General features: G+C 38.6%; 1 protein-coding gene across 2 annotated transcripts; it reads right to left on the minus strand.

Moving 5' to 3' along the window:
- STRAP (serine/threonine kinase receptor associated protein) lies at nucleotides 1-9,675 on the minus strand. 2 transcript variants are annotated; one of them, XM_084305949.1, is made up of 10 exons: nucleotides 9,383-9,675; nucleotides 7,966-8,101; nucleotides 7,114-7,195; nucleotides 6,779-6,851; nucleotides 6,115-6,211; nucleotides 4,075-4,212; nucleotides 3,342-3,478; nucleotides 1,870-2,019; nucleotides 1,280-1,345; nucleotides 1-939 (listed from the first exon to the last, which is right to left on the minus strand). In XM_084305949.1, the coding sequence occupies exons 1-10, from the start codon at nucleotides 9,492-9,494 to the stop codon at nucleotides 878-880; spliced, it is 1,053 nt and encodes a 350-aa protein (XP_084162075.1). In that variant the 5' UTR covers nucleotides 9,495-9,675; the 3' UTR covers nucleotides 1-877. The 2 variants fall into 2 exon arrangements, with proteins under 2 accessions (XP_084162075.1, XP_084162074.1); XM_084305948.1 differs by having other exon boundaries at nucleotides 1-942.
- Nucleotides 9,676-23,545: the final 13,870 nt, after the last annotated feature.

Consider the following 23,545-nt stretch of genomic DNA (forward strand, 5'->3'; position numbering starts at 1 on the left):
GAATGGCAATATTTTCTTTAATGAAGAAAATATGATTTTGACCTGGAGAGAGTAACTTTTTTTTAATCCAGTTTAGAGGACTAAACCCAAGCTTTACACAGATTCATAGCCAACCTCTGAAATTTCTGTGTACAACCAAGTATTTCAGGCAGCACAGTTAGTTTAGTAGTTTTCAATGCTTTTGATTTTAGACTCACTTTTACATTCAAACTTCAAAGAATAAAATAACACAAGGCTTACACATCAAGAACTTGCCACTCTCTGTACTGAACACTAAAACGTTCTTATTGCTTTCCCTCTGTATAGTACAAAAAAACAGATGTTAGAAAGGATTACACAATTAACTTGGCTGCTTTTCTATTCCATGAACCCAAGGCTAAAGAGTAAGATAGGAGTTTTGAGAGGCATTTTATTTAGACAACTGAAAACAGTTAAACATTCAGAAGCAGTGTACAATGAAACAAAAACCCAACCAAATACTTTTAGTACATTAATCCCCCTTCTTTTCAACTAAAGCCAAATCTTTCAGTTTTCAAGAAAAAAAAAAAAAAGGTAAAAGCCATTATATTTCTTCTCCATAATAAAGAAAACACACTACAATGAGTCTAATTGAAATTGGAGAGACTGGATCTTGGTTTGCACGCTTCTTTCGAAAGACAGTAGGCAGTTATGCTAAAAAGACAGCAAAACTCTACTACTTGTCTTCTTTTTTTGGATACTCAGTTCTCTTACAGACAACACCTAGCCACTTCCACCGCATTCTCATCAATTACTGCCCATCTTTGCCTTACGTAGAGAGCGCACTCTGGAAGGCTGCTGTTCACTGCTCACTTGATTTAGTCTTGTATGTCCATATGTTGCAAAACAGTTGAGATAATCACGCCTTAACTTCAGGAGTTGAGCTGTACACTGTATCTGAGTTTTCAGAGGCAACTTCTTCTGCTATGAAACAAAGAGGGTATTATTTAATTTCACCTTACCTATATAAACCAAAGAAATGCTGCAGCACCTGTTTTAAAGACCAGTTTGGTTTGTTTTCCCATTTAACCTGATTCAGTTATTCTACCACATCTGTTCAGTCTGCAGGCTGACAAAGCTCTAGTCACCAGCCCGACACTTATAGTCATTTTCAGAAAAATGCACTTCGATATCTTCTGAGAGGAGTGAAAAGTGACAGAAGGTACTTGGAGAAAACTAACTCTCCCATCCTAAAGAACTCTACCATCTCGACTCATCTTTTAACACCTAGCTGAGTGGAACTTGGCAGTTCATGCATTACCTATTTCCTCCTCTGCAGTTCCTGGAAGACTGGTCCTTGCTTTTGCTGCTTCTGCATTCTCCTCTTCTGCAGAGAGGAGAAAAAATAGTTAATACCTTCACTTACCCGACCAACATAAATCATATAAAAAAAAAAAACAAAAACACAACACTGTAGTGTTGAGGAGAACAAGCTGGGTAAGCAATTCCATGAATTGTTACTTCCTTCCAGTTTTCTAGAGAACCGAAGTGCAATATGAAATAAGCCTATTATAGACACTTCCTTCTAGAGATTCTTTTGTCCTTAAGTATTCAGAAAAGTACTTCATACCTCTTGTTCTTTAACATCAAAATATGAGACCATTTGCTTAGTTAGACACAAAGGGTCTATACTCATCGAGCTTAAAGATTTGAAATTAATTGATTAAATGACAGCTACAAAAGCAAAACCTTAAATCCAACCAACGTGAGGGGCTAAGAAGACCCTCAAGTGATAGTACAGATACTGTACAAAATTCAGATGTTATGTACCACTTGAGATGTTACTGCTAGGTATTACCTAAGAATTGAATATGAAACAGCTAGTTTTACCACAAAAACAAACGCACTTACCAGGAACTACACACTTCCAAAGACCATAGGTTTTCCCTACTGTTGTCTGCCACAGCCTTAGTGTACCATCCTCTGAACCACTGGCATATAATTCTCCATCAGGGCTAAATCTCACACAGTGAATTGGACCAAAGTGTCCTTTGTAAGATTCTGGAAAAACATAATTTCAAGTATCAGTCAACAGCAGAAGTTAACTGGTAAAGACTGATAAGAAGAAGAAAACAGAAGTATTGATGGGGGCACTTTCCCAGTATTTTATTCTGATGCAAAACAAAGCATCTTGCTTGCATAAGAAACAGTGTGACCAGCAGGGCTAGGGAGGTGATCGTCCCCCTGTACTCGGCTCTGGTGAGGCCACACCTCGAGTACTGTGTTAAGTTTTGGGCCCCTCCCTACAAGAAGGACATGGAGGTGCTTGAGCGGGTGCAGAGAAGGGCGACGAAGCTGGTGAGGGGCCTGGAGAACAAGTCCTACGAGGAGCGGCTGAGGGAGCTGGGCTTGTTCAGCCTGGAGAAGAGGAGGCTCAGGGGCGACCTTATCGCTCTCTATGGGTACCTCAAGGGAGGCTGTAGCGAGGTGGGGGTTGGTCTGTTCTCCCACGTGCCTGGTGACAGGACGAGGGGGAATGGGCTTAAGTTGCGCCAGGGGAGTTTTAGGTTAGATGTTAGGAAGAACTTCTTTACCGAAAGGGTTGTTAGACATTGGAACAGGCTGCCCAGGGAAGTGGTGGAGTCACCATTCCTGGAAGTCTTTAAAAGACGTTTAGATGTAGAGCTTAGGGATATGGTTTAGTGGGGACTGTTAGCATTAGGTCAGAGGTTGGACTCGATGATCTTGAGGTCTCTTCCAACCTAGAAATTCTGTGATTCTGTGAAAGTTTAGAATAACTGGTATCCCAGTGATTTAATATTAATATAGGATATTAATGCTATGCTAAACAATAAAACAGGTGCTTAAATAAAATTCAAGGCAGAAGTACAAAACAAGCCAGTAGCATAGAGTATACAATTTTGTTCCTTCAACCACTCACTGTGCATACATCTGTTTTTATGAGGATAGGATTAACAGACAAAGTTAAAAATACACTTAAAAACCTGTATTTGGCCAACACTAAGAAGAACACAAACGTATTACATTTTTCACACAACCAAGTAGCTGTGACTCATTTGACATAATGAATGCCATAGAAGACACTTAAGTTAACATACAGCAGTATGGAATGACTTAACTTTTTTTTTCCCAATAGGTACAAAGAGCTGTTTAATGAGGGTTTTAATTAGATCTAGAACAATAACATTAGATATATGTTAGATGTACTGAGAAAAATAACTCTTAAATGACTACATACTTTTTCATTTTCTTGCACAGCAAGCTATGCTAAGACCTCGTATAACAGTCTCATCTATTAGCCTCCGTCATTAATCTAATACTTACGTCACAACTCATTTTTCTATTATAAAAGGCAAACATACCTAATTCTTCTCCTGTGTTATAGTCGTATTTATAGAGTTTAAAATCTTCACCACCTGCAACCAAACATTCTTTCTCCGGGTGAAGTGATGCAGAATTGATTGTAGCAGGTGCTTCAAATGATTTAATCTGCTCTAGACTGAGGGAGAATTTTTGTGTTAAATAAAGGTCCTGAAAGCAAAGAAACTGATTCTACAAATCACAACTGCTTTTAAGAAAAACAGAAGACACCCACACAGTTTCCAAAACAAGTTTTAGTACCTGCAAGTCAAGTCCATCAAGTTAAGAAACAACTAGTTCATAGAAACAACTAGAATAAGTAAGACAAAAGGCTCACAGATTCAGAACTACTTACTGAAATACGCTTAAGAGTGTAACATGCTTTCTTAAGACATCACAAAGGTTGTATAAATAACAACCTTTATAAATAACAACCTAGTTCCCTGAAAAGCTCACTAAACGGAAGCCTGGATGAAGCTCTTATTTAATGACAATTACAGTTGGTTTGAACTATGAAAATGGCACCGAACCTTTACAGCCTAGCATCCATCCCACAGGTAGTTAGGAACCTCTATTTTAGAGAAGGATAGTGGTTTTACACTTCTTCTGACAAGATTGCAAGCGAAGATATCAATGCACATCAGTTCTGCCGCTTTCATATTTCGGCCCTGTACTAGTTTTACCCACAATCAAACCCATTACTCAACCTGTGAAAATTCTGTGTTTTGTACTCACGTTTCTGCACTATGAAAAGCAATAGTCTTCCCATAGGTTATCACAAGTATCTGTCCTTCTGGAACATACTCCATGCTGCTCACTGACATTGCAACATTTAGTGCCTTCACTTCAGTCATAGTACTCCGGTCCCAGAGGCTTAACAGAAAACAGAAACACAAGGCAGACTCTCAGATTACTTCAGCAAATCATACAGCTTTTATCCCCATCCGTGGGAAGCTGTGGTTTAAAACCAAACCAAACCAAACCAAACCAAACAAAAAAAAAAAAAAAAAAAAAAAAAAAAAAAAACAACAACAACACAAAACACACCTAATAAAGAAAGCCTGTGGTTTGATTCCACAGGGACCTTTGATTTTCAGTGGCATTCTTTGCTTTGCCTAGCTTTACATAGGTGAGAATTAAGGCATGGTTGCATTAAAATACTACTTTTGAAACTTCATGCAACAGTAAATGGTCCACATATCATTCAACCATTCAAGGGTTCTCTTACGAGACTAAAAACCTTATTATACATCTCCTGAAAAATAGTTTTCTAGAAGCAATGACTGAATATTCCATTCTGCCTTTTTAACTCAGAACACAGAGAGGTACTAATAGCAGTTTACCCAAATAACAGACTCACTTAATATAAAATTTTACCTAGGCATGCCAGAGATATCTAAACAGAAACCAAATTAAATTGTGACATAAGAAAATTCATAAATTGAGTGACCTCCACATTTCTATTTCTAAAATCTAAAGTAGAATTTAGATTTTAGATTTAGATTTTTTTTTTTTAGATTTTTTTTTTTTTAGATTTAGATTTTTTTTTTTAATAGAATTTAGATTTCTATATCTAAAATCTAAAGTAGAATTTCTAAAGTAGAAAAAGAAAAAAAGGCAAGCATCTGGTCTGGTCTATCTTGAACATGAGGAAGGCAGGGGGCTTATAAAAAAAGATGGAGAACAGCTTTTTTGCTCAGACAGAAAATGACAGGACAAGAGGGGATGATTTTAAACCAAAAGAAGGGAGATTTAGCTTAGAGGTTTGGAGAAAATTCTTCACTCAGAGGGTGGTGAAGCACTGGCACGGAGAAGCTGTGGATGCCCCATCCCTAGAGGTGTTCAAGGCCAGGTTGGATGAGGCCCTGAGCAACCTGATCTAGTGGGTGGTCTAGGGGGGGTTTTATGATCTTTGAGGTCCCTTCCAATCCAAACCATTCTATGGTATGAAAACTGAAAAGCAATGGAGCCAATAAGGAGACTACATTTAGACTGTACCTGTGACTTCAACCCTCCCCTCCTTCTTTCCACAAACCCAGATTATTTCTCTGTGTTATAGATATTAGAATGATAAAACAACTAGGAATGAGATGACACTGGTCACATTAACTAGAAAGCTGAAAAAGCAGAAAGGTGTATCTCCCATCTAGACAGCAATGTTTGAGGAAGGGTCTGACAAAGGGTCTGGAATTGCTTACCCAGCTTTCCTCACCACCGCAGCCAGGTTTGTCTACGTTTCCATACATTTACCGATCCAGCATTAAGGAAACAAAACATTTAACCATGACCAGGAAGCCATCTTAAAGACATGAAAGCCTTCACAACTTGTCGGCACAGCACAGAATGAAAGCTACTATCTGTCTCCAGAGCACTGATTCCAAATAGGCTTCCCAGTCTTTTATGCCAGACCCTGGCTAGCTCACACCTCATGCTGAGGTATTGCTGCCTTTTCTTCCATAACCAAGCCTTGAAAGATTCACATGTATTCACAACACTCATAATGAGTATTTTCTAGGATTATGAAAGACAAATTCAATCTGCTGTTCAGTTGTCAAAGACCACCTCTTACTGTCAGTGAGGACATGTTCATGGGGTAAATCAGAATTACTTGGATAATTATGTCTCTAACACCATAAAAGCATTTCGTTAGGCATGCAACCTAGGATCAAATCACCTGTGTTACTGATATCCTTTACCAGAAGGCAAAACGATCCTCTGATGGACCTTATGATAATAAACGAGCTTCTTCAAAAACTCAAAGTTATTTTTTCTTACCGAACAGTTTTATCGTCAGCTGAAAGAATCTGTTTGTCATCACTGCTCCATAAAGCCTTTTTAATGCCAGAAGTATGCCCACTGACAACATCAGGTTCTTAAAATAAAATAAAAGTATTTCAGTACATGTAAACACCAAAAATGACACCATGCAGCACTTTAGGAGCTCCAGTAATCTACACAGGCTTCTATTTATCAGAAACTGTAAAATTACTTCAAACACCTCTGACTTTATTTACAGGTCTTATTCCAGAAACAGAAAAACACACAAGTTGGTTAAGTTTAGACTATCCGATTGTCTCAACTTGAAAAGCTTCCCCATGTTTAAAACCGGTGCTATCTAGCTTTTTGTCAATCTTCAGTAGGTCAGTGTTGATATGAATTTAAACACTGTTTTAAAGACATGGAAACTTCTTTTCTTTCAGATGACTGAATTTAATTACCTACTCCCAATACGTCTGTGTTGAACTGAAACATGCTATCCTTGAAGCCCACTATAGATAACCTCTACTTCACTTGTAAAAGGATAAATTTAAAGATAATCTCTATCTTAGTACATCAAGGTGTTAAATGTTTGTAAAACAACGCTCGACTCTGTCTTTTGTGCTTCTGTGAATTTCAGAAGTTGTGTTTAATTTAAAAAAAGTTCTAAATGAAGACTTACCTGCTTCTGGCTTGCTCAAATCATAGATGCGCAACAATTTATCTTGTCCACCTGTTAACAGATAATTGCTATCCTGAAATAGAAGTTATAAAGTGTCAACTCTATTTTGAATTGAAATACCAGACTTCATCCATGAGTCTTAAAATAACCATTCTTTCTCTCAGACAGTGTTTAAAACATCTATTAAATTTAAGCTTTGATCTTACAAACTAGAAGCTGTATGCTAGATTATTTGCCTATTAAAATACACATGTAAAAAGAAGAAAAGTAACTAATACCAAAACATACCCAAGAGCTTACCTCTCTGTTGAGTAAGCTATGAAAGTTTTTCATACCTGTGTAAAATCCACGCTTTTGACTATGTGTTTGTGAGCCAATGTGATTAGTTCGTCTCCTGACACAGCATCCCATACTTTGCTGAATGACAAGAAAAAACATTTACATTTTAGTAGCACCAGGATAAATCAGCTTAGACAGTCAAATTACCCCGTTTTTCCTATCCTACTTAATCTTTCCTGATGCTATCGTTACTTTTTTAAAAAAATAATAAACACTACATTATAATGAATTACAATACAGTCAGTAAGTATACCTCATGTTATTACTAAAGCTTTTTTTTTTTGTACTATACCACCATTTTCCTCCACCAGCTTCTTCAAGTGAATGCAGACTAAGTAGCATTTTATTTTAAGACAAACAAATGCAGTTCTCTGCAACTTTTACAGATTGGCCTGTATTATCCAGATTCAACCTGTCAAATACATTAATATAGACTGCAAACAGTTCAAACAAAGAAAAAAAAACAACAACGAATTCATTGGTGTTTTTGCAAGTGTTCTTGAAAGAAAAAGTGTTTAACTGGTAGACACAAAAATCATTTTTTCAACTCTTTCTGGCATAACTACAGTACAAGAGTTTATAATTGAACAGAAATGTTACTCTTGCAAAGCAGTACAGTAATTAAGCATATTTGTCAAGAAGCAATCGTAGTTGTTCAGCATGACAGAATTAGCTATAGCTGCTTGCAAGCAGCTAAAATTCTTGGTTTTAATTTAGCTACTCATAAGCAAGCTAATAGTTTACTAAAAAACAACAAATGAACCAGTAACTTACTACAGCTGTATGTCACAAAAATGTGCTATTGCCTAAAATCAATATACAGACTTTAAAAGCAGTTAAGCACTTACGCTGTAAAATCTGCTGCTGCTGTAGCTGCTTTTGTGGCATCCTTGTTCAAAGTAGCACCCCAAACAGCACCTTTATGGCCTAGAAATGTGCCAATCCAGTCTCCTGTGTCGCCCTGACGTAGCATAGGCTTACCATCTTCACAAAAACAAAACCATTATTCAGGTAACAGGATAAAAAATGGAACTGTTTTAAGAAGAGATTCCCTTGCATGAAACAGAATGAAATTGGCAATGGACTGGCCTCCCTTACTGGCAGCACACTTAAGTTATGGACCTGCCTAAGAGAGGCAGGAGACCTTTTCTCCATTAACACTAGTGACAGGACCCGCGGGAACGGGGTTAAGCTGAGGCAGGGGAAATTTAGGCTGGACGTCAGGAGGGGGTTCTTCACAGAGAGGGTGGTTGCACACTGGAACAGGCTCCCCAGGGAAGTGGTCACTGCACCGAGCCTGTCTGAATTTAAGAAGAGATTGGACTGTGCACTTAGTCACATGGTCTGAACTTTTGGGTAGACCTGTGCGGTGTCAAGAGTTGGACTTGATGATCCTTAAGGGTCCCTTCCAACTCAGGATATTCTATGATTCTATGATTCTATGACCCATTCTTTGTAAAATGGTTTAGCTGAAGAAATTAAGTATACAGCTGCACCTCCTGCATGTACCTAAAACTACGGATATTGGAATACTATTCCAGATGAGATACAAGTTTTCTTTTGGTTTTGTTTCTACAGTAGAAGGGTGATGGGTAAGACTGCCCAAATTCTCATCAGGCAGAGCAGTTCCTTTGATTTTGGTGGGATTTTCAGACAGTATGCAAAAAGGAGCATTTTGTTTATAACCAGAGGCATTTAAAACGTATCCAGAGATGTTGCAAAAATAAAAGAGGCTTGGAAAACCTTTCTTGTGATTATGTTTTCCAGGAGGCTATCAAAATATTATTTGCACGCAAATCAATACAGATGACGATGAAGCACTCCAAGGCGGAGAGGAATGTCCTTTTAAACACATGTATACATCCAGAAGATTTAAATCTACACGTGTGAAGTGAAAATGCCCCTCACAAACGAGCAGAAGAGATGTCTCACGGGGAAGGAGGTGGACATCACCGCTCTGTTTGTAAGAAGGCAGCCGCCTTGGCTGAAAGGGAGCAGACTTTAAAGGCTGCAGGACAGGCGCACATGCAGTAGAAAGAGACAGCTTCAGACCAGTATTTTTGAGTCATCCCTTCCCCTCCCTCCCCAACCAAACGAAGGGGGGCTCGGGCACCCCGCAGGCTACGCTTACAGCCGAGCCCCCGGCTGGCCGCCCGCCTCGCCCTCCTCCTCCCCTTCTCCCCCTCGCAGGAAGGCGGCGGGGCCGGGCGCGGCCTGCGAGCACAGGGGGGCCCGGGGGGCTCCATCCCCGCCGCCCTCGCTCACCCTTGCAGGCGCTGATGAGGAAGTACCCGTAGGGGGTGACGCCGCTGAAGGCCAGGTCCACCACGGGCCGCGTGTGCCCGGAGCACGTCAGCGGGGTCTGCCTCATGGCCATGGCGGCGGCGGCGGCGGCAGGCGGGCGGGCGGCTGAGGAGGAGGAGGAGGAGGCGACAGCAGCAGCAGCGGGGAGGGTGCAGGCGGCGGGGAGGCCGCGGGGGGGAGGCGGCGGCGGGGCGCGGGTCCCCTCGGGCCGGCCGCGGTGCTGCTGCTGCTGCTGCTGCTGCTGCTGGCGGCGGCGGCGGTGAGGGAAATGACGCCGCGGAAGCTCCGTGGGGCCGGAAATGGCGGCGGGGGCCGCTAGGGGGAGCGGTTGACGTGGAGGCCGGCGCCGTGTCCGCTGTGGGGGTGGCCCCGGCTCCTGCTCGGTGTGGGAGAAGGGGGCCCGCGGGCGTCCCTAGGGTTGTTGTGGGGTGGTTGGGGGCTACCGAAACCGGGGGCACCCCGAGGTGGGGTGCCCCCACACGTCCCCGCAGCCCGTTTCCAGGCGGTTCTCGGTGCCCCCACCGGTGCTCCTCTGCTCCTTGCAGGCTCCACCACCAACAGCGAACCGGTCCTGCCGAAAGCAGGCGCAAACCATCAATGTTTGGGGCGACTGCACTCACCCACTGTTGCTCTGTGAAGCACAGGCACTGTTTTCCCGTGTCTGACCGCCTGGTGTTCCCATTTCACCCCAGACTGCTTACAGCCACAGGCTACCCACATCAACCTTTTCCAGATTTCAGATTTTTATTTATTTATTTGTTTGTTTGTTTATTCTTAGTGATACCACCATCTCACTGTGCTTTGATGCAGGCCTGTAGCTGAATCTAGCCAATATGCAGCTACAGCCTATAGTTGTGGGGCATTTCAATGCATCTCTGAAAGATTTAAAAGTAGCATTTAAAGTAATATTTAAATGGAATCCCCAAAATTTGTTTCTCTTGATAAGACTCGTTGTGACCAAAGAACTTTCTGTATTTTATCCCATCCTTAGGAGTACCTTCGGAGATTAATGTATAAATATTTTTTATTAAAGTCACTAAAACTTCAAAACTTCCATACAATTTTATTATACAACAACATTTCCAAAATGCCGAGGTATATTAGCGTGCTAAACTTCACATGTATGTTCTCTGTCTGTCCTATTCCTTGCCATGTCTTTTTACTTTGTAACTGGTCTGCACTGGTCCTCAGTAGGGTCTTTTTTCACCAAAAGGTACATTTATGGGAATGGGTCAGAGACTAGGGGAAAAGACGGTAGGTGGAGATCCTTTATCTAAGCTTATATTTTAAACAGAACTAAACAAAAGATTTGTTACTCTAACATTTTTCAAAGGCTAATGTAAATGCAAAATTCCACCACCTAGTTAGCAAAGCTGCTTGGGTTTGTGTTTTAAAACACTGTTCTGGTAGTTGATGATATAAAGTTTTTGAGTGGAAAAATAAAAAGCTAAGGGTCGGTAAAAAGAAAAGCTTAACATTAAATTTAAGTTACCTACTTAAAATTCAGTACTGAGGATGTTGAGCTGTGGTTAGGAAAGTTTAGTTTTAGTGATTTCATAGCTTTGATTGATTTCATCTTCCACAAAATTGGAGTGCAATTTTCCACCTTCACAAAGCTACAATATGACATCTTAGGGAGCTGTAAAAAATTATAACAAGCAGACAAAGGCAAAAATATTTCCAATTTGCTGAAAAGTAGATGTAAGTCAAAAAAGGAGAAAAACATGGAGATATGAAACCTGTAAAATCTACTAGGCCTAGCAAAACTGTGCATGCATTCCTAAAAACATTAAATAGGTTAATATTTATTTTTGAAGGAAGTTCTTCATATGCTGCAGGAAAATAAAAATTTTAGTAAGAAATATGATGGGGGTCCCTAAGCCAGACCCCTAAAAGGGAACTTTGACATCTAACATGGGGCCACAGCAGACTTTTTGCTGCTGTGTTTCATCCCAAGGAAATTTACTTTACTGGGTGGAAGCCTGTGTATTGATCGAGTGGTATCAGCTAGTGCCCAGTTTTATAAAAGTTATAAATCTGCTCGGAAATGGGCTTAATATATGGATGTAGTGGTCCTGTGTTTCGTTCCAGCATTAGGTACGTGCCTGATGATTCCTAGTGAGAGCTGGACGCTTCCCCCTTGGCCCCAGCCACCATGCCTCTGGCCTCATTTCCCACCCACCAGCTCCCCTGGGCTGAACCGGAACACAGCAGCCTAAAACTGATGTTTACCTTATGCTCTGAGTATATTTTGATTCCTTGGTACAGTAAATGTACAGCCACATGGCTGGACAAGAGCTCTAAATACATCAAGTGTAGAAATTTCATTCTCTCTTGTCCTTTAGAGGTAAGATTTCAGAGTAATATAGAAGCATATCACTTCTTAAGTTGTAATTCTGCAAAGCATGGGCACTTTGGGGAAACATGATTAAGGACGTAAGGAAGTAAAGCTGAAAATAAAATCATCTACATATTTTCTTAAGTCAAATCTTTAATACCAAGATGGAAGATAGTCATTGAAAATCTCTGAAGTTTGTCTGAGGCCTAACTCAGGGTATAGCTTGCATAATTCAGCAAGCTAATTCATTTAGCAGCAGTCTCAGACTTTTTGCCTCCTATATTCCATATTCTGCATCTCTAGCCCAACTCCAATGAGAAATTTCTAACACAGAATTTCTTAAACTGAGCATCAGGAGGGGAAATAATATCATGGAGTGTGTTTGGGGTTGAGGAAGGAGAAACCCTTTGCCATGGAGCCATTGCACATTGACTGAGAAGTGTGTTCAGGAGGAAGCATTTCAAATAGAAACAAGCAATGATGGGAAGGGGAAGGGCCAAATATCCACAGAGCAGGAGCCTGCTGAATTGATCTGGCACTGTTAGGGGCTCTTGCTGAGGAGCAGAGAGGGTCATAATGCAGTATCTTCTGTCAGGAGTGCTTCCTCTGCTTGTGTTCAGAGCTGTAGTCTTCCTTCCTTCACTGGAGCCTGACAGCCTTTGGCTCTAGCTGCACCTCTGGCATTACCCCTGCTCCTTTGTAATATCCTCATTTAAATATGTTTATTCCTCACACTTTGAGAATCTGATTTAGAAACACACTAATTCTGTGCACTCAGGCTAGGCTTCTTTTAACACAGAGATTGTTAGAGAAGCTGGAAACTGTAAAACAGGCTGTCAGGTTTTCAAGAGAAAGTGTGGGAAACAGCAGGAAAGGTGGAAAAAGCAGCTATTTACAAGTTTAGCCTAGCAAGTTGGAAATAAAAGCAACTTTTTTGTTTGTTTGCTTGTTTTGTTTTGTTTTGGCCAAGGTGATTATATGTCAGACTCCAGTAAAGTAAGCAAGAAATTTCATTAAGAACTTTTTATTCAAAGTTTGTCATTTGTCCATTTCATATCCAAATAACTGTCTTATAGTGTTAAATATTCGTCAACCCCAACTTGTCAGGAAGTAATCAGGGCCTTGTAATCATACAGAGAAATTTGCCCCATCACTGCACAGAATAACAAATATGCCAATCACATGTTACAAAGCACCTGGGCAAGACTCTTTTACTTACCATTTCTAATTCAGAGTATCTGCTTGATTAAACAACATCTTTCCACAGCTGGTGATTGAATTTTCTCAGAAATTGTTGCTGAACATGAATAAAGCTATCCTAGTGAAAGGTCATGATTCTAGTGCTGTGATTAAAGCAAATCAAGCAGAGATTGAATTAAGTAGAGGGTGTTTAGTGTACATATTTACATTTCCAAAGATTCTTTTCTTCTTATGTTAGATTACATTGTTGGAAATACCTCCTCATGCCACTAAGTGGAGCTCCTTGCATATCTATTAGCACGTTAACTCTATAGCTGATAGCTTCTACTCTGAGGTGACTTTTTGATGGTTACTTCAACTTGCTTGCACGTCAGCTTTGTAGACATAGCGCTGCAGAAGTTATTAGATGCTTCTCTGAAATGAACTGGCTCAACAGATTAATGAAAATCTACTGATGCCACAAGAGATGGCAGCAGCGCAGCCCCTTTTTGAGGAAACTTTGAATCCGAGTTAAACTAATGACTTGCAGATTTGAAACATTCAGTGTAATGTGCATGCATGTTGATGTTCTGTACCTCTGTTAAGTATTCCTTTGGAGAAATATACCCTACTAATTTGTACAGCTAATTTAGGAAAAAAAAAATCATAGCTGTTTGCTGAAGGATAATATGTTGCAAATGCTGTGAGATATGCAGATATGTGAGAGTAGTTGCAGAGCATGTGGCTGTGTTTTCACTGGGGGACTAATTACAAGCAAGAGCCAGCTTTGAGCAGTCAATTATCACTAAGTAACTGGATGAAAAATGTAATCATATTTCACAAATAATAGAAAAGTGTGTATCAAGTCAAAGAGTACTTTCTAGATCAGCCTTTCACAGCAGGTGACTGTACTATTTGTCATTTTGTGGAACATATATTAACATAGATCTTGGAAATATGAGGGATGGAGCACACAAACTCTGTTTTAGATGTGCATGGCAGCATGATTTGAGTGTGTGAACAGAGGCAAAGGGAATTAGACAGGGAAATGAGCTGTAGAGAAATTTGGAAGAGTATGAAGAGGAATTTTGAGGGAGCAGCAAGAAAGAGATAAGTGTTTTAGTGGGCGAAATGTAGCACACTGAAGTTGGATGAAAGGGGAGATAAGAGACATAGCTCAGTGTCCAATTGCCTCATAGGGGGATTTGTACCTTTTTTCCTTCTGTCTCTTACAGGTTAGGTTAAACTTAAGATCATTTCTTTAATCACCACCTGAGTGTTAGAAAATCAAAAGGATCTGCTCTTCTGAGAAGAATTTTCCTCCTAGATTTTTCTGCATGCAAGTTAAACCCCAGGGTTTGTGCCTTTCCATCTGACTGGCGGACAGGGATCAGGGACATTCAGAGCAACAACAGAGTGATGAAGTCAATCAGGAATATTAAAAATTGTTTTATCTTTCATGTAACAGCTTCTCTGATCCTCAGTCTCCAGCTCTTCTGTCTTTTGAAAGGAGAAAGATAACAGTGCTGCGCAGATAGAGAGGATAGCATTAAGAAAAAGAAACTACAAAGTTTATATAGCCAGTGTTTTCACTGAAAAGCTGAGCCACTGCAAAACCAAAGGGGCAACAGTTGAAGTAATTATTAATACAAAAACAAATCCAAGGAAAACAAATGCTTCCCCAAATTCAGTACTAGCCAAATGTTCCCAAAATACAGAGTTGCTAAAGTTAATCCTCAGAGAAGAAAGTAATGTAAAGTAAGTATACACACATTTGGGGTTTAGGCTGGAAGATGTGGAGTAAAGACATAGTTGAACAAACCTGGAAAAGATCAACATAAGAAACTCACCTAAAGCAGAAAATATAGCATGCATGTGTTCCAAAGTCCTGCACTGGGATTGATTGCATTCAGTCAATTCATTTAGCAGTACAGAATTTTACAGTAAACCAGTGCATATGATGTGCATTTATAGAAGAAACAAGGATCAACAAGCAGTCTTATAGCAGCTCACACAAGGCTGGGTGCAATGAAAGGGGACAGATTATCTTGCAGTGTTAATAAGGTAGATGGGAAGGAGAAATGGAGAGGAAGAGAGACATACACATCTGTTCCCATGCTCAGAGTTAGTGTAACCAAGATAAAGTGAAACAGCTAAGGTAGGGGTGTCAGGGTTATAGGTTATGGCTGAGGTAAGCCATTTCTGTTTCCTTTCTCAGCCACCAGCTTTGCTTTCTGGACAGTTCAAAACATGACTGAATTTTAAAGGAGGAAAAATAGTTAGGAATAATATAATACTCTTTTCCTACCTCTTTCAAGTCTCATATTGGAACTGCTTGATAATTCAGGCTACCTAAATAAATATTTACTTCTGAAACAAACAAGCAAACAAACAAAACAAAACAGAAAAAAATAGCAACAACAAAAAACTCATGTATTTCAATTCACAATGAAAGTGTATTGGATTATAAAGGCTATTCTAACAGAGAATTCAAATTGTCTGGCAGTTCACTTACTTTTCAGGAAACAGTTTAGCAAAATTCATGTTTTTTAAGTATCATCACATCTGTAATACCTCTCTCTGAGCTTACCATACTAAAAGAAGCAGTAGTACTTTTTTTTTTTTTTTTTTTTTTTTTTTCTTTCCAGGAATGAGCTTTAGTTAATTTGTTATTGTAAGCTGCTTTGATGTTTTCACCTGGAAGGTATTCTTCACAGTAGAAGATATTTACAACTATTGTTCTAAGAAAATAAAGCAATTTAAACATCAACCTGTAAAAATCAATAATAGCAGACAGCCTTAGTCCTACACTCCTGGGAGTAGGAGTGTCCAGAGAAGTGGTGGAATCTCCAGTTTTGGAGAAACTAGAGATTTTTTGAGAAACTCAAAACTTGACTGAACAAGTCCCTGAGCAACCTGATCTACGCTGTCCCCGCTTTGAGTAGAAGGTTGGACAAGATTATCTCTGGAGTTTCTCTTCAGCCTATGTGATTTTATTTCATTTACTGTTTCCTTTGAATGATGATTTTTATTCCTTCGCTACATGTATTTGCTCTTAGCCTTTGAAGATGAGTTAGAGCAGCTTTCAAAACTGTCTTCATGTTTAAGGCAAAACACTGTGTCTGAAAGGGGTGGCAGGTGTCACCTATACATACTTTATATTCAAGCATTCACCTGATTCCTCAGAAGCACATCCTACTCCACTGCTAAATTTTACAAGTCCTTCACCTCCATGCACAAGACGTCATCTAACTTATGCTTTCTGTGCATTAGTGAATCTATATATCAGACGCACAATGCTGACTGATGCAGGATGGCTATTACTCACTATCAAATTGGATCATTCAGCAGACTCATACACCTGCTTCCTTTAGTCACACAACCAGACATAGCAGGGAGTAGATCAGTGACACTCTTTAAGTGACCTCCTTACATTACAATAATGCCAAGCTGGTGCAATGAATGCTTCCAGCAATGTCAAGAGCTAGAGCAAACAAAAAGAATACAGTGAAATTTATTTTGATAATTCCTGGTAGCTGTCAAGACCTTGACAGGGCAGGAGGTACAGAATTAAATTTATGTTCGCTTGTAGTGTATGTATTTTTTTTTTTTCCTTAGAGATACAAGCTTTGCTGAATCCAACAGTTAGAAAAGAAAGAAGCTAAACATCAGTCAGGCTTTATTGATAACCCTTTGCTCATCACTTTTTGAACAATCAGATTTTCTTTAGATTCCATTTCTGAGCACTCACACTCCAGTTGTTATACCATTAATATTAGTGGTACAGGACAAAGAAGCAAAATGCTGTAACCTCTGATAAATAAAGCTTCGTTTGTAACTTCGTTTGTAACATTTGTAAGCCTCTTCGCCAGGAAACATGACATTTTCTCATTTATCAGAACAAGTTGTGCACAGCAGAGAACTAGAACACAGCAATATTTTTTTTGCTACTCCTTGTACAATAAATTAATTTTGAAAAAAAAAAAAAAAAAAAAAAAAAGAACAGTTTTGTTTGTTTGCTTATTTTAAAGTATTGGTCTCTCTTTCCTTTTAGAATACAACAGAAAAGTGGGTGAAATTGAAGATGGATGATAGTAAGAAAAGGATAAGAGAGAGTACTCATATATCACATATACTCATGTTACTTAGAATACTTACTAGATAAAATTTCTTTGCACAACAAATTCATACATTTATCTCTGCCCTAAGGGCATAAAAGAAAAACAACTTTTAAACAATTATTTTTGCTGTTCTGAGATTTAAAAACATGTCCCATTTCAAAACAGTTTAAAGCTACATTTGTCTCTGGACTGAATCCACCAATGTCATCAGTATTAGATCATGGATTCATTTGGCTCATGGTATTATGCTTGGAGTAACTACAGTTGTGGAGTTTTGTTTTCTTGCCAGGATCAAACTTTGAAAGAAACCAATAGCATTGATGGTGGAAGAAAATGGCAGTGGTTTTACAACTATGAGGCATGCCAGGGAGATTTGCAAAGGTTTCAGTTTTACTGAGATTTGGGGGAACGAATATTATTGTTTTGAGGTGCATAACATATAACTCCAAGGAGCTGAAAATATGTAACAGTGGAGTGAGTCAAAAGGAAAGGAGGTACCATGACAGTTCTTGAAATAGAACTTTACTTCTGGGGCTTATGCAAGTAATTGGAAATTCATTAGTGCAGTGAAGATATTTGCCAGTTGTGTTTCTGTGTGAATTTCAGGTTTGGTGTTGCATGTTATACAACCATGCAATGCAAAATACAGACTAGGACTCCAAAGAATCTAATTATTTCTTTCTTTTTGCTTCTTGATGGTGACACAGGAACAGCTTGATGAGTTGAAGGGAGGCGTTAGTTATTTCACAGACATGTCCAAGCTAGTCTGTACTAGGCATGGATCATCTGCAATCACTCCAGGATGCTAAAAACAAGAATCTTAATTATATGTGGATGCCTATGTGACACAGTTTTCATATAACATTTAATCTGGATGAAATAGTTTTATATGGAAGAGAAGTTTAGATTTAGGCTAGAAGTGGCTGGCTGTCACACTGGATAAAAATGGAGAGAAAAATAAATCTTTAGAAACCCATGCATACTTATTCCAGGTAAAATCATCATCTTTGCTTATACAGAGTCCCACCAGCTCACTGAGTGTGAACTCATAGGAAATCATGTTACCAAGACATTTCTGAAGTTACCTTCAGAGCCATCAATGGCCTTTGAAGAAACCTTATAGTCTAACTCCAAGGCAATAAATATAGGATCACGGACTCTGTGGAAACTGAGTGCTTGGTTCTGAACAACAAGGCATGTCACAGAAATTCATTGTAGGAGTATCTAAGCAAATAGAAGTATCCAGTTATGTATCAGCTCTTACAGTAATATTCTCTAGTTCTACTTGCCATTTTTGCCCCTGCTTTTATGTCTAAATCCTTCACTTCAAATTTTAATTTTTTGTTATTATTATTTTTGGTAAGGCTGTGCTTGAGTTTACAGATTTAGGTTGCTCCATCTTTGAAGGGAGAGTAAAATCAGAGAGAAGTATATTCAGGCATCTTACAGAGCCATTCCCTGGGATAGATGAGGCAATAGATGAAGGGGGTTTACTAGAGTATAGAGCAGCAGCGAGGCTTCTCATTTTCCTTCTAAGAAACTTTCGTCAATTGCCAAGAAGAAATATCTTACAAGGAGCTTGTCATTTTATGTAGATGAAATGGAACCAGTAACAATACTCTACAGTTCCTGCAACCCCCTTGAATGTTCTGACCACTCAAGGGGTGATAGCTACAAACATATTACAGATAAAACCCCTGATCACACTAGCAGATCTGAAGACTTCAGCTAGTATCTTTACATGAATAATAAAAGAACACTAAAAGTAGTTCATATGAATATAGTAATATAACCTGTAACATGCATCTAGTATCTTACCTATTCAAGGTGTGGAACAAATAACCACATGTGAATTAAGACATGGGAACAGAATTTAGAAATTAACAACTGGTAACCCACAGGAATAATATGAGTAATTTAACTTATCTTACCCTAACATCTAAGTGTATCAGCCAATCAAAACTATTTTTCCATTAAAAATCTGCCCTGCACCTGGGAATGTGCTGTTACTACAGTTGGCAAGAACTACAGAGATTTCCATCTGTGGATCATTAATCAAGTATGTGACAACTTGAAAGACAAAAAGCTGCTATCAGTTAGTTTGTCATCAAAAAAAAAAAAAAAAAAAAAAAAAAAAGTGTCAGAAAACTCTCTGGTGTGACAGCATCACTCAAGAGGCCAGGAGGCCAGGGACCAATTAATCCTATCTGAACAACTTTTATTCTCCTTGTGAGAATTAAAGTCCATTGGTGGTTGAGTAGTAAGACATGGAAAAGTAGTAAATTATGCATTAATACATTCATTTCATTCTACTGAAAAACAGATTTCTTCCACATATTCCATTAAACAACTGTCAGTTCACCATCTTATCTGTAAGATCGCCAGCACTTATAGGCACTGCTGACTGTAGATGAGTGTGAATTGGCTGTCTGGAAGCAGAATATTTTCTTTATTTTGATAACTGATATAATCCTTAACCTTCTGAAGACCTTCAAGCTTCTGCCTTGTGTCTTATACCCAGGTTTTGACACCTGTCTCTGCTTTCTCTGTTACCTGTCTCTTCTGCCTCATATAAGTTCATCCACTGAAGCCACAGCTGATTTGATGAACACTGTTTTCCTTATTGTTTTACAAATATTTTGCTAACTAAATTTATTTATTCCCTTCACCTGGTTTTGACCACTGAACTTGAGGACAATGAAGAAGAGTCCAGATAGAAGCTGCTTTTGTGGCTTCATAGGCAAGTGATCATGAGTTGCTTAGTCTTAGGAGTGCCAGCTGCTTGTTCAAATCTATTTGAGAAAATCAGAATTGAAGTAGTTGAAGGGATATGAGTGTGAGGGAAAACATAGTTACTGGATGTTTATTCAGATCTGTAATGTGAATAAGGAAATAAAAACAAACATACTACTTTCATACACTCTTGATCTGACTGCAAGAAGTATGGAAAACAGTGAGAGAAAGCATGTAAGTATCAAGAATAAAATTAACTAATGTATTAATTCTTTTTGGTGAGAATCTTTATACTTCTGGAACAAAAAACAATGCTGTACTTTTATCTCAACAGATATTACTGAAAATAGCTTGAATTCCACATTCAGTTACCACATCACTTGGCTTTAAGTTCATAGTTATAAAAGTTTTTACAACTATTTCCCTACTTGTATAATTCCCTAAACCAAAACCCAAACTGCCATCCCTAGACTTTCAAGTCTATATAAGGATTGTTTTCATAAAAGAAGCTAATATGAGTCTAAAATTACTTTTAAAATATTTTCCAGGAAACTAATTTTAGCTTTTTAAAACCATCTTCAGTAGAAACTTTAGATAAAATATTTTTGCTTAGAGATCTGGGTTCATTGAACTCTCACAAAGTCTTAACATATGCCCGAGCCAAAAAAACATGGAACAACAGTTCACACAAACTCCTGAGAACCAGATCCACTGACTCTGGTGGAGAACAAATATTTTTAAATTCATTTCAGTTTCTTTTATGAAGATAATCCGAGCAGTACCAACTAGCTCATTCCACAAGCATCTTTTCTGCTTCTCCCAGGACAAAATGATAACATAGGAGTCAAAGACTTACAGCATCACAGTATTATGGCCTATAATTCTTCTCTGTAGCAACAGATCTGCAGGAGACCAAATGTTTGCTTTATAGTATGGAACAGGCTGTTGGAAAATAACAGAAATCCCCATATTTTTTTCTTTAGCCACAGTATTCTAGAGAACCCCGTAATACACTGTCTCTAATGTAAATGTACAGTACTTCATTTAACATACTTCTTTTATTTATTTTGTCTTAGTAATCAGCTGCAGCCTTTCAGAGGATAATAAAATTAGTTTTTATTCCCACACATGTACAATGCTATCTATTATGACCAATCTACTTTTTTTTTTTAGAGAAGCTAAAAAAAGGAGAAATACACAAGAGCACCCTTGTTTGAATAAATACTAGCCTGTCTGTATGGAATAACAATTACATGTTGAAGCTAGAGCAGATGTATGGGTGTGAATCACATAAGGGTAGGTTGGAGAATTATAATCAGCCAAACAGACTCAGGAATCAATCAGCAATGGGATTTTTTCTATGGTCAAACAGCAGATTTTTCTAGCAGTATTATGAGGCAAGACAGGGAAAGTGATTTTCAATCCATATTTTTCTGAAAATCAATGTGGAAGTTCCCTAGGTGTAGGGCATGCTTTTGTGGTACATAAAAGCAAAATGAAATGTGAGATAAGGCTAGCATTGACAGCCACCAGTAAGACTGCTGAAGAAAAATTTGCAGACCTCTTATTTAATATCCTGCAAGAACAACTCCATATGTAAGACCAGAGGTGTGGATGTGTATCCTCCTTTAAAGGGTAAGGTCAGCTTCTATATTGCAAATTAGCTTATAATGCAATCTAATGGTATGTTGTTATTCCCATTTGTGATGTTTCGTTAGTACTTTCCTACACAAAATAGTCTCAAAGCACTGTTTAAAACAAATATCCTATTTACCTACTTCATCATTTCTGCATTATCATTCAGAAATATTAATTCAGTGAGTTAATTCAATGTCTTTCCCAGTAGTGTGTTTCTTAGCCATTTTTTCCATTGCTTGTAAAACAGTTTTGCCTGAGACATCAATATATGCACACTCCCAAAGGGAGTTAAACATAAGAAGTTATGCTGCAAATTTTGTCTAACGTCAAGTCCTTTACTTTCCCCTATTTGTTTTGTATTTCACATGTTGCCAAATATCTTAGACTATTGGAAACAAACAAAGGCATATGTAAGCTAGGGGTTCAAAAGCATCCTCCAAAAACCCATCAGAAACGTCTTCCATCAGCTTCAAGAAATAAACAACTTCACCTATTAAGCTTATTCTTTGCTGTCAACCACAGCCTAGGAGAACTGAATAGAACTTGCAATTAGTAGTGATTACACAACATGACTTGTGACTTCAAGCTGTTACTGTGGAACTTGATTGGGTGGCATTTATTTAGTGATTTTTTGTTCATTTCTCCAATATGTCTGTTAAGTAAGAAAAAATAATTCTAGCTAGGTGCTCTGTGGGCAGTCTCAGTTGACAATTCAAAACATAAAAGCAGAGGAACAGAACCAAGGACATTGCTAGGGGACTGCAGTGGATGTTGTGTTTTGCATCTGTTGCTTCTGCCACTCTTCTACCCACTCCATGTGGAGAGAAGGCAGTGATGCTTGTTGTCTCATCACAAACACATTCATCTACCAAAAGGAAGAGGAGATTTTATATGACATATGATATGATATGATATGATATATTCAGTTCATAATTAAAGAAGATTTCTCCACTATTAGCCCCTCTACAGAAACTCCATGTGCATTAACTGCTTCCCAAAAAGCACGCTGCAAGTCCTGGCAGTTAAGTGTTTCCTAGCCACTGAGTTAAAATAATCCAACATAATTTGGAAAACATATGATATTCCAGATTTTTAAACAATTTACAAAAGAAATACAAGTGTTTTCCAATAAGTATGGGAATGGTTATGTAACTTAAACCCAGTGATCAAAAAAAATCAAGCCTTTTAATTTGGAGTGATAGCTAGCATGAGACCAGACTTGTTTCCAGTCATGCCAGTGAGGGTTTGTACAATGATTTTAGAGAAAGTAAATTGAGCACTTCATTCTTTTTCCACAACCTTTACTAAGTGGACTTAAACACCGCGGAAGACTTAGTAAATTGAAGAAAAGATGGTGCATTAAAAAGCAGAAAACAAACCTAGTGGTTTATCATTCTGCTTTAAAAACATAAGAAGATGCCTGAGACATTTTTTTTTTTTTTCTGTTGCAGTAAGACACCATCAGAGTATATACCATCTCATCTACAGAACTTTTAGTGCAGAAATTAGAGATCTTTTATTCCAGAAGTCTGAGAAAGTCATCTTGTGAATGTATACGTGTGGAAATAATTACAAAGCAACACACCAGGGAGAGGAGACATGGTCGTTGAATCCATAGTTGATGCAAGAACCATAAGGAAACTGAAGATATCATAATAGGTTTATACAACCAAGGCATGCATTTTCAATTTCTATCTAGGTTTTCTCCTTCAATTGTTAGAAGAGATGGAAGATACACCTTGTTTCTATTGCATTTATTATTATTATTTTCATTTTCAAATCTAGGTTACTTAGTGCCACATCTTTAAGTAAATCTCCTTGTGTTTTATCCTGTTGCGCTAACTGTGTAATCCAACCACAGCAGTGATGTCTGGGATGGCAATCTGTCCAGTTTTAACAGACAACAGCAGCCAAGTAGGAGTGTCACTCCTGGGTGACAGGGGATTCCCACTTCTGTGAATTGATTTTAAACACACATTAGCCTCTCATGAATTTGGTCTGAAAAACCTGGCTACTTGCAAAACTAGCCAGACACATCTTCTGATGGCTGATGAAGTATTGGCTTATCAATGGAAAATATGAGTTTTCCTTAGAGAAATAATATCACCACAGATT

The sequence above is a fragment of the Netta rufina genome, assembly GCF_964035555.1.
Source record: "Netta rufina genome assembly, chromosome: 1".
Classification (NCBI taxonomy): Eukaryota; Metazoa; Chordata; class Aves; order Anseriformes; family Anatidae; genus Netta; species Netta rufina.

Bases quoted from the DNA above. Each gene is read 5' to 3' on its own strand.
- STRAP (XM_084305948.1), bottom strand. From the start codon at position 9,494: ATGGCCATGAGGCAGACCCCGCTGACGTGCTCCGGGCACACGCGGCCC. The intron at 3,479-4,074 runs GTGAGTACAAAA...ATTCTCCCTCAG, and splicing joins GCTTTTCATAGTGCAGAAAC to TCTAGAGCAGATTAAATCAT. The intron at 1,346-1,869 runs GTAAGTGCGTTT...TCCTCTCTGCAG, and splicing joins TTGGAAGTGTGTAGTTCCTG to AAGAGGAGAATGCAGAAGCA.